The sequence below is a fragment of the Gossypium hirsutum genome, chromosome D01, assembly GCF_007990345.1.
Source record: "Gossypium hirsutum isolate 1008001.06 chromosome D01, Gossypium_hirsutum_v2.1, whole genome shotgun sequence".
NCBI lineage: Eukaryota > Viridiplantae > Streptophyta > Magnoliopsida > Malvales > Malvaceae > Gossypium > Gossypium hirsutum.
The window spans coordinates 10,226,583-10,238,914 of record NC_053437.1 but is presented as its reverse complement, the minus strand read 5'-3'; the positions used below and the strand labels follow the sequence as shown (position 1 = coordinate 10,238,914).

The 12,332-nt window shown below is 36.8% G+C and overlaps 1 protein-coding gene across 1 annotated transcript; it reads left to right on the top strand.

Annotated features, from left to right (window-relative positions):
* The first annotated feature begins 3,248 nt into the window (after window positions 1-3,248).
* LOC107933417 (probable serine/threonine-protein kinase PBL23) lies at window positions 3,249-5,949 on the top strand. Its single transcript, XM_016865625.2, is given in 6 exon segments — window positions 3,249-3,757; window positions 4,180-4,311; window positions 4,314-4,357; window positions 4,450-4,642; window positions 4,765-5,156; window positions 5,243-5,949. Coding segments are annotated over 6 exon segments (1,152 nt in total). The 5' UTR covers window positions 3,249-3,624; the 3' UTR covers window positions 5,501-5,949.
* Window positions 5,950-12,332: the final 6,383 nt, after the last annotated feature.

The window sequence follows — 12,332 nt, the reverse complement described above, 5'->3', positions numbered from 1 at the left end:
CCGTCGTAATCGGGGTCGGGTGAGGCTGAGGGTCCCCTGAGCAGTCGATCCGCAGATGCGGAGAGGGGGGCATCTCTATTAATTTTTTTTCTTTTCTTTTTTTTAAAAGGGGTAGGCTGCTGATTTAGGGTTTCAGATGGCCTTTAAGTGGCATGCTAAACGACACCGTTTGGAACCTGATCAGTGGCTCCAAAACGGTGCCGTATTAACCATTGCCCAGCAGCCTGCGCGCGACCCGACCCGCTCCATGGGGGATCCGCGTGTTCCTGTTAAATGGGTTATTTACAACCCCAGTCCTTCCGCTTTTCAAATGCGCTTCAATCCAATCCTTTTATTTCTTTTCAGATTTAATCTCTCATTTTGTTTTTGTTTCATTCTAATCCACGTTAAAGCGCTGCGTTTTAGGGAAAGGGATTATTTCCCTTTTTAATCCCTAATATAAGGGATTATTTTCCTTTTTAATCCCTAATATTAAGTGCGTTTCAACGCAGCCCGTGGACAACTCTAATTGCATTTTTCATCCTTTAAATTTCGTTTTACTTTCGATTTAGTCCCCTTTGTTGCCCCTTTTTTATTATTATTAAATTATTTTTATTATCCTGGTTATCATCATTATCATTAGTATTATTATTTATATTAGTTTACATATTTATCTACATTTTTTATGTACGGACATTATTATATAATATTATTTTAGGTGTTAACATTTATATACGATATTATTTTATACATATATATGATTTCTATTAAACCATCTTGATTATATGTATATAATATATTATTGATTTTATATTATACCTTTTATTTATTTATACAAACATACGATTTCTTTTTTATTCTTTTCTAAAAAAAAACAAAAACTTACTTTGATATATTTTGCTTATTTCAACTTTTATATATTATTATGTATATATTATTATTTATGTTATTATTAAGTTTTTCTTTCCACATGGATTCTTTATTTAAATTAATATAGGTGTGCAATTAAATGTATGTGGATTTATTTATTTTAGTAGTTATTTGGAATGTTGATGTTGATATTGACATAATTGAGATTATTGTTACCATGCTTGATTGTATTTATAGATTGATTGTTTGTATTCGCCGGCGTATATTTAAATTTACGAATAATTAATTCGCATTGTACATTATTATTCTATTGCATTTTATTCGCTTAAAAGGTTATGTTTCACATTGTTTAAGTATTAAAACTGATTTATTCAAGAATCTTCAAAACACTCGAAGTTTGGAATCCTCGAGAGAATTGAGCCCTAACGTATTGGGTTCTAATTTTCCTCATCGAATCTGAATAATCAGAATTTTTTTCAAAAATAAAAATTTTAAATAAAAACTCATTCTCGGGAATTTGACACGTTGTGTCCTAACGCATTGGATATGACATGTTATTTTCTCGAGACGAGGATTTTTCTAACAAATGAAAATAAAGGCAATATTCGATATTTAGGAATATTGTGAAATCGAGCCCTAACTTATTGGGTCTTGATTTTCTCGTTTAATCCAAATAATCGAATATCCTTCTCAAAATGCATAGGTCAAGAGATAAATTTAATTTTGAGGATTTAAAATGTTGCACTCTAACTTACTGAATGTGACGATTTATTTCTTTGAAATAAGTGAATCTCATCGTCTAATTCATTTTATTCAAAATAAAATGATTGTATTTTAAAATCTTTTCAAAATTTCGACATTAAGACATTAAACAATCAATTCGGTACCAATTTTGGGCGTCACGAGGGTGCTAACCCTTCCTCGTGCGTAACCGACTCCCGAACCTATTTTCTCAAATTTCGCAGACCAAAATCATTTTCAAGGTGAGCCGATCACACCTCAATAAAGGATCGGTGGCGGCTCCCAATTTTCATTTTCAAAATCGATACCCATTTTTCAAATTTCTAAAAATGGTTTCGACATCTGGCTCAGCCCTCCACTCGATTTTCCTTGTGACAAATTTATCTTACAATAAAGCAGACCATTTGTAAGTTCAATAGAACTTAGTGAGAATTTTACATAACGGTCGTATAACAAATTTGAATTCACCTATGATCTAACTTTGTAAATATTTAGGGTCTAATTTACGGAAATGAAGTCCCAAAACCGTATTTTTCTGACACCACTGAGGCTTACAAGTGACATTCAATATGAAACCTACGATCAAATGAATCTTTTACAATCAATATAATTGTGATAAAATGAAATAAAATAAAAAGATAAAAGTCCATTTTGGTACGCTGACACACAATCAAGAGCAAATCACTATCAAACATGCAATACACACCACTAACAGATAATGAGGATGAGGTAAACATTATTGGCCAATGAGCCAAACACTAGGGTTAACAAAAGAGAAAATATTTTGTTTCTTTTAATTTATGAGTTTGTTATATGTACAAAAAGGACTTGTGAGTTTATTCAAGTAAACAAATAGTTTACATGTAATTTTGTCAATTTAAAATTTATGTCATCAAACAATAACTATTAATTAAAACTAACGTCTTTTATGGGTAAAAATAAACCTATGACAACTTACTTAGTTAAGCTACTATAATTTAAGGTTTTTTTAATAGGTATAGTAAAACATTAATATTTACTACTCTTATTTTTTTAATTAAATTTGACCATCAATTTTTAAAAAAGAGTAGAATTGTTTTCTTTAAAAGAATACTTACTAAAACCTTAAATTTTTAAACATACCATCTGCATGGTAATCTACCTGTACTTTATGCTTTTTTTTAATATTTTCATAATTTTCAAATTATTTATTGAGGTGATGTATAAGACAAATAATGACATGTTAGCCATGCAAGAATAAAATAACTATTAAGAGCCAAAATTACGATTATGTCTTTTTAACACCTAAGCATTATTTATTTCTTAAAAATTCAATATAATAAATTATACAAAATAAAAAATATTAGAATAGTTAAAAGCACAACATAACATGAAAACGATACAAACAAACATGTTCAAGTTTACATATAACATGAAAAAAGCACAAGTAGAATACAAATATATATGTATTTTTTCATTGAGTTCAATCACACTATTGAAAACTATTAAAACGTTCATTCAATTTGATGTATTAAAACCAATTTCCCTTTTATAGCTATTAAATAAAACATATTATAGAAAAGAATAAAAAATAATTATGTATTAAAATAATCTTGAAAGGTATATAACACCATTTATCAATGCATTTCTTTCAATAAAAACTCTGTAAATATTGGATGAGGTTATAATAGAACAGCTGATAATAGAAAACCAGAATGGTTTTTAAGAAATTTTCAGCTGTTTGTTAGCTTCTATGTTTAGAAAATCGAACCCATTTTTGGCAAATATGGGGTTAATGGATTTGGGAAAGTAACAGAAGGCAAAACAAATGTTATGAGAAAACAATTCCGTGTGATCTCTTGAAGGTCCTGAGAAAATTTCAGAAAGTTCACAGCTCAGCTGTGAATTTTCTTCCTACTTGGATCATCTTATAAATTTTATTTAAGGAATTTGTTGTTGTGAACACACCTTTTCACTTTTCTCCAACATTTTACAAAGTTGGGTTTTCCGGGGAAATCTTTTTGTTGTTAATATCATAGCTGGGAAGACCAAGCAATGAATTGCTTTTCGTGTTGTATGTCAGAAGAGAAAATAAACAGCAAAAGGTCGGCATCATTGGAGAAGAGCGGTACCAACGAAGCCAAAACTGTGCCTATGCCTTCATTCGCCAATATTTCTTTCAAGAGTGGTACAATTTTCATCCTGCATTTCAATCTTTAAACAAACCATGACTTTATTTGAGAATTTGCATAATTTCTCTATTTTGTCATCAGCATCATGTTTATAGTTGTTGACCCTGTTCTTCTCAAATTCAATTCATGAATGGTATGTATGGCGTGGTTCAATTTTCTATTGATGAAATGGGTATTTGGAGTAGATGTTAATTGTTGCCATTGCTAAGCTATGCTCATCTCTGTTCATTCACCTCTTTGATTCGAATATATTTAGGATATGAGTATGGAAATATAATCTTCTAAATATATAAAGAAATATCCGTATCATATACATATTGGTGTTAGATACTCACACACGAGGAGTAACATAGTTGAAAGATAGGGCCTAAAGGTGGTTGATTGATTGATGTTAAAACAAAAATTCTTATTTTGGCAGATGCAAGCAGAAAGAGATACATAAGCGAGGAGATACTGAAAAGGGGTAAAAGCAATATAACTGCAAAGACTTTTAATTACCGTGACCTATGCACTGCCACTAACAACTTCAACCCGGAGAATCAGCTTGGTGAAGGGGTTTTGGGAGGGTCTACAAAGGGCAGGTTGAACCAAATCAGGTAAAATTTTAACATATTTTATCTGCATTCATTTACAGTACGTATGATATTCGCATATAGTGAGTAATTTTCATATTGTTGCTCCATTATAGCAAGTTGTTGCTATCAAGCAACTCGACAGGAACGGATATCAAGGAAACAGGGAATTCTTGGTTGAGGTCTTGATGTTGAGTTTACTTAACCATCCTAACCTTGTAACTTTGGTTGGATATTGTGCCGATGGGGATCAAAGGATTTTGGTCTATGAATACATGGCTAATGGCTCCTTGGAGAGTCACCTTCTAGGTATGCTTTTAACATCTAAGTTGTCTTCTAGAAGTTTATTTGAAGTGTTGTAGAATTTCCATTTGTAAAATGGGATTTTGTTTTGGTGAACATATTCAGTTGTTTGTAATTATGCCCTTCAGATATACCCCCAGACAAGAAGCCATTGGACTGGAATACCAGGATACAAGTTGCAATAGGTGCGGCTAAAGGCCTTGAATACTTGCATGAAACAGCTGACCCCCCTGTGATATACCGTGACTTTAAAGCATCAAACATATTGTTGGACCAAGATTTCAATCCAAAGCTCTCGGATTTTGGGCTTGCAAAGATTGGTCCAACTGGAGATAAGTCGCATGTTTCTACCAGGGTTATGGGAACCTATGGCTATTGTGCACCCGAGTATGCACTTACAGGCCAATTGACTGCAAAATCCGATGTTTACAGTTTCGGAGTTGTGTTTCTGGAAATGATCACGGGAAGAAGAGTAATAGATAATTCAAGACCAACAGAAGAACAAAATCTTGTCAATTGGGCAAGTCTGCAATGTTCTATTTGTTCTAAACAATCATGAAACAGTCACTTAATACATCTCTAACTTCTGAGTATCCCTTTATGCAGGCAACACCTTTGTTCAAAGATAGAAGGAATTTCCAATTAATGGCTGATCCATTGTTAGAAGGGAATTATCCCAGTAAGGGTCTCCACCAAGCACTTGCAGTTGCAGCAATGTGTCTGCAAGACGATGCAGCCGCTCGGCCTGCGATGAGTGATGTGGTAACCGCTCTAGAATACTTAACTAATGGTGGAGGACCAGAAGGAGAAGAAGAAGACGACGATGAAGAAGAAGAGGATGAAGAAAAAAAGAAGAGTAGTTGAGAAATTAAAGTAGGCATGGCAATGAAGACGTCGGAAACCTCTAAAGAAAGGTGAAGGGACAAGAAGATGAGGAGGGTTAATGGATCTGGACAAAACTCTTGCATTTTCATGATGCAGCTGAGCTGCAAAGCCATGAACTCAGTACTCAAAATCTCATTTCTTTTAGAGTCCTTTCATGGCCTGTTTTCCAAGAGGGTACTTGGAAAGAAAAAGTTTCTGATAAAAGCTTATAGCTCATGGCAATGACATCTTTCAGTTTCATGGAGCTTTAACCATGTTACTGCCAAGGCTTGCAATGTGCAATCCATCAACTCAACTTTGATTTTGTTCCTTTGGGGTTTCATGTGTCGAAAATTTGTGAAACTTGAGTTTTTTTTTTTTAAGTTTTTAATAGATTAGACCGAAAGAAATTTATTTAGACAATATTAAAATGACCAAAAGCTTCCTTATATTATCACATAATTTCAAGTGTTTCCTTTTTTTAATTCATTAGATAATTTATTTTTACGGGACATAATTTTATTCAAATTATTGAATATAGTTTAAATATATTATTTTTTAAAGTAAATAATAATAATAATTCAACCCATAATTTTAGCCTAAAAATAATAATGACAATTGATTTTTTTTGAGAACTTTTAAGGGCAATTTATCAAAAAAAGCTAATTTTTTTTAAAATTTATCGAAATGGGCCCGGTATTTTATTATTTACCGGAATGGGCCCCTTTTCCCTAAATCGCGTCCACGTCAATGCGATGTCAGGGGATGTGTCAGCAAAGCGCGGCCATGTCAGCGCGCTTTGATGATGTGGCAACAAAGCGCGGCCTTGAGAGTGCGATTTGTTGCCACGTCAGCAAAGCACTCTGACGTGGTCGCGATTTGATGACGAGGCGCGTCCTTGGGGACGTGATTTAGACTGCGCGTGAACAGTGCAACAGTAAAAAATTTGACCGTTGCCCCCCTACGGTCAAAAAAAACCTATAAATACCCCCACCCCTTTTTTTCACAAACAAATCCTCTCTCAAATTTCCTCTCAATTTCCTCTCAATTTCCTTTCAAATTTCTCTCAAATTCATATTTAATCTCAATTAGCTCTCAATTTCCTTTTAAATTTCTCTTAAATCCCTATTTTTAAATAATTTTAAAAAATTTTGATTTTTTTAACCTAAAAAAATTACTCTTAGATCCCTAATTTTTAAACCGAAAAAATTTGTACGATTTCAGTAATGGACGGAGGATTGACTCATCTTGATAAGCACCACATATCCGTGGAACAAATGAAGATGGTAAGTGTTAAATTTAATTTTTAAATATTATTTAAGATTTTTTTATTTATGCATTTTTAGATAATCATTAATTTATTATTTGTTATAAAAGTCTGTAGATCGAATATTGGAATGCAATATCCGGAATATGCATGCTCCTCCATCGCCGTTGGTAGAGAACTACCTGCGGGAAGCGGGTTTTTGGCACGTGCCGACGGTAGGCCGGGGATGCAAGGTGGACCCGAAACTAATCAGTGAATTGATCGAGAGGTGGAAACCTAAGATGCACACATTCCATCTTCCATGTGGAGAGTGCACTATCACTTTGGAAGACGTCAACCTGCAATTAGGATTGCCGGTGGACGGGTACCCAGTCACGGGGTCTGCCCAATCTAGCGATTGGCTAGCGGTGTGCTACGAGCTTCTAGGCACTATTCCAGAGAAAATGGACGGAGGTAAGATCGAGATGGGCTGGTTGCGAGACACATTCCCGGATCCGGATGAAGATTCAACCGAAATAGAAAGAATCCGATATGCTCGGGCATACATTCTTCAATTAATTGGAGATTATTTGATGCCGGACTTGTCACGGAGCCGTGTACATCTAAGATGGCTGCTGAAACTCATTGATTTTAAAGCTGCCGGTGAATTGAGTTGGGGGTCTACCGTCTTGGCCACATTATATCGAGAGATGTGCAGGGCGATGCGACTGAGGAAAGCAAAAATTGGAGGTTGCCTGTCACTACTGCAGTCATGGGCACAGTTTCGCTTTCCATTTCTACGTTCTTGAGTGGACCACCCATATACATTCCCACTCATAACGAGGTAAATTTTGTATTATATTTTACAATTATTATATAGATATTTAAAAATAAAAGTATGCTAAAAGTTTATTTAATTAGGTGGAACCATCTGGCAAGTCATGCTCGATTACCTACCGAACTTGAAGATATACAGCTTCTATTAGACTAACAGTCAGAAGCATATGTAAGTATTAAATAAAATTGATATTTCCATCATTCGCTAGTCGATTGGTAATTAGTATTTAGTATTTAGTATTATGTATATAACTAATATTTCTATAATGTTCATATAGTTTCAATGGACACCATAAGAGGATCCGACAATTCGGGCAGTAATTCCAGATTAGTTCTTACAAAATCGAAGCACTTGGCACGTGAAAGTCGCGTTGATCAACTATACGACCGTGGAGCCGCACCAGCCAGACAGAGTGCTACGACAGTTTGGATGTAGACAACCGATTCCCATGGAACCTGAGGTGTTTGACGATCAACACAAAGTCGACCTTTGACAATTGAATAGGATTGGTCGAGATACTGGTCCGAGTATATGGAAATGTGGGAAGATCGGTATAAATATATACCTACTCAGGAACCAATCATCGTTTCGGAGTTAGCGTGCGTGCCGGAATACATGCCATGGTTTAGAATCCATGGCAAGCCGTATTTATTGACGCCAGAGGAGAGGCACCGGCAAATACGTGTCCAAAGAGAAAAGCGCGGGCCTCTAAATCCAAGACGAGGAGACGACGACGTTGGCCCCTCAACGAGGCCCAGACATTCACCAGGCCCATCATCAGTGGCCATGCAATCACCAGGCCCAACGAGAGCACCGACACAGTCACCTGACCTAGTAGTTCAACCGATGATACCCACGCAACTGCCTTTTCAGATGATGCCAGATGCGTTTCCTAGCCCTTTTACGTATCCTAACCCTTATATGTATCTTTTTTCGAGTCTTATGGCAGGTTGAAGCCAATGGCCCGGTTCAGCTCCATTTCTTGTTATGCCGAGTGGACCGCCGATGTATAGGCCAGTGGCGCATGAGGGATCGCAAGAGGGGCCGTCAGGGAGCTCTTCGTTTTACCAATCCCCACCACCGTATGGGTTTCAAACACCGTCGCCGTTGGTGATGCAAACACCTCCACATTCATTATTCTTTCAAGGTGGATCATCGTCTCAACTTCGACAACATGATGCCCTACCGGAAGAACCAAAATCCTCGCCGGAGGAACCACAACCGTCGCCAAAAGCTGGACAAAAGAGGAATCCAGCACGTAACCGTCGACGGCCGCCATGTGGCACTGAATCTGGTGGGCACAGAGATTGATTTTTGTATTTAAATTTATTTGTACAAGTATTTTGAATATTTTGATATTATTTGATGTAATAAAATATAATTTTTTTGAGTTATTACTTAAAACCCTAAACTAATTTATTAAAAATTTATAAATTTATAATTTATAATTAAATGCATAATTTAATTGACAAACTATAAACCCTTAAACTAAAAACCCTAACCCTAATATTAACCCTTAACTTAAAAACCTTAACCCTTAAATCAAAAAGGGTAACCCTTAACTTAAAAATCATAAACCCTAAACTTAAAAACCCCAAACCCTAAACTTAAAAAACCATAGACCCTAAACCTAAAAACCACAACCTTAAACTTAAAAATCATAAACCCTAAACCTAAAAACACTAACCCTTAACTTAAAAACCACAAACCCTAAACTTAAAAACTACAAACCTTAAACCCTAAACTTAAAAACCCTAAACCCTAGACCCTTAACTTTAAAACCCTAACCCTTAAGTTAAATATAATTTGATAATTCTACTAACCATTAATACAATTATCAATTAATATTTTTACATTCACATAATGTTAGATTTGAAAAAATGTTTTGACTGGTACTAACAATTAATAATTTGATATAATTTGATGATTTTACTAACAATTAATACAATTATCAATAAATAATTGAAAAAATATAATTTATTTACAATTACATTCAACTATTCCGATCAGGGCATGATCGACTTGTATGGTCTGGATTCCTACACCATCCGCACAACTTCTGTTGACTGGCTGTTTCTCGGATATCCATATTGTTACGTATTCTAGTCAAGCAAGGTCGACCCTTTGGTTTACGACGCAATTCTCTATCCGGTAACAGCTTAAAAGGAGCAAGAGATATGGGCGGCCACTTACGTTCATCTGGGACCGGTGGAAAAACGTGTCTCTAGACACTGTACATATTTTCTAATTTGTACACTTCATCCAAATAGCTCATCGGATCTAGACGGAGATTATGGCAAGTTGCAATAACATGAGCGCATGGATAACGAAGTGCATCAAACATCCCACAGTCACAAGTCCTATTTCGCAAGTGTACACGATATTGCCCGCCAACAACACCTTGGTGCGGTCTTTCAAACTCTGTCACGCGAAACCATAAATTGTCTCAATCGTGACACACTATGTGTATAGTGTTTGCCCTCGCATTGGCCTTGTTAATTTATTGAACTACCTTACTGCACCATACATGGCCTCCCTGCATCTGGCCTGCATAACTTGCTGCTCGCTTTGGAAATAGCGCCGTCAAACGAAAATATGTCCCTCGCACAACTGATGTTATCGGTAGATGGCGCGTTCCTTTAAGCATAGAATTTATGCATTCAGCCAGGTTCGACGTCATATGGCCATATCGTAGGCCGCCGTCGTATGCTTGTGCCCACTATTCGAAACGTATGTTACAAAGATAGTCCGCCCCTTCTCTGTTAATTGAACGTAAAATTGCCAACATCTCGTAAAAACGGTCTTTATTTATTACATACCCTGCCAATATAAGTTCATAGCGAATATTACATACCACTTCTACCAATAAAACAAATTCAAATTGATAAACGAAATAACACAGATATAGACTAAATACCCATGTTGGTCACTTGTCGTCGTTCGCTCTTAGATAGATATTGCCTGTAGTAGTTCGAAGCAACGTATCTTAGGCAATATCAATGGTGTGTGCGCTGCCATAAGCTTCCCTGTCGATCAAATGCAGCTAGTATACTGGTGTCCTGATCTGAAATAACACAAATATTAAGTTGGGGGCACACATACCTCCTTAACCTAGAGAGAAAGAAATCTCAGTCATCAGGTGACTCCCCCGGTGTTATTGCAAATGCAATTGGAAGAATTCTCCCACCGCCATCCTGTGCCACTGCAAGCAATAGCCGATGAGTATACCTACTAAACATAAACGTACTGTCAATTTGTACCAATGGCTTGCAGTATGGAAATGTGTTTCGGCATTGCGTAAAGGTCCAAAATAGACGTTTGAACACTTGGCATCCACGTAGCAATCGGCCGTTGTAGTACGCATGTTCTGTTTCAAGGTCTGTGATGGCACCTGGGACGTATCTCTCTAGCACCTAACACCACTGCTATATTTCATTATATGAGGCGTCCCACCCACTATGCATCTTCTCCAACGCCTTTTGCTTTGCTATCCAAGTCTTGCGGTAAGAGGGCGTGTACCCCATTTGGCTACGAATATTGGCAATTAACACTGGCACTAAAGTCTTGGGATCTGCTTTTACCGTGGGCAGTATCAAGCTAGCTAACATAGCTGAATCCATCTTGGGATGATCTTGTGGAACACCTATAAACGGAGTACATTAAATAATGCAATATTACATAATAAAAGTATTATTCAGAAACCGTCGATACTGTACCTGCAACACATGTATGTGAACCTTTGTACTTTTTAATCTCCCACAACCCTGTCCTTTTCCATAACGAGGTGTAGATTTTCCATGAACATGTGCCGTCTTACACCGCACCCTTCGCCTCAAACTTATTAGATTTGGATTTAACGACGTGGTAGTTAACACCATTTTTGATGCTATGTTGTTTCAAAGCACCAATAAAACTATCATTGTTGGTAAACTGATTACCAACTTCAAATTCACCCGAATCTACCTCCGAACTTGTACGATCACGCAACCGGTGTGGTAGATCTGGAAACTCTAACACATCATCTGCAGACAGATCGACATTATGCATGTGGGCTGGAGGTGAGTATGCTCTGAATCGTGGATTTTCTTCTTCATCTGTACTCCTTTCAGCATCTTCAGGTTCTGTTGGAATAGGCTCCGGTTCAGAAAATAAGCCAACTTCTGCACCATCGGGCCCAGGCTCTCGAGGTGGATCCACATTGGAGTTATCTTCTAACCCACAATCATCTGCAGTGTACGAGGTCCCCTCACCGGTTGACGTCGTAGGGAGTACATCATCCATTCTTCTGGGCATGTGATAACGTCCCCAATTGGATGTAGATTGCCACCCACTAGAACTTGATATCGTTCCCCAGTACGTATTTCCAGCATCAAACATCGAGCCACCGACGTACATGTCTCATCCACCGACAGAGTGTTTTGTAGGGGATGTGCATTCAACACCGCTACCAAACATGGGTTGTTCTATATTTTCTAACCCGCTATCCGAGTGTCGGCCAAGGGTCGTGTATAGATCTCGAACACCAGTCGCAACTACATCATTTGGCGGTGTAAATTGTATATATAACTCAATATAAGGTACTCCACTAGCAAGATGAGTCTGCACCATTGCCTCCAAGCTACGAGCACCTTTTATGTCAAACGAGTCATATGTTACCGGATCAACAGAAGAACAAAGTGGATATGTGATAGACAGAACTTTCATTGGCGTCGTTCCGAAAATTTTACGCCAAATTCTTTTACGAAGTT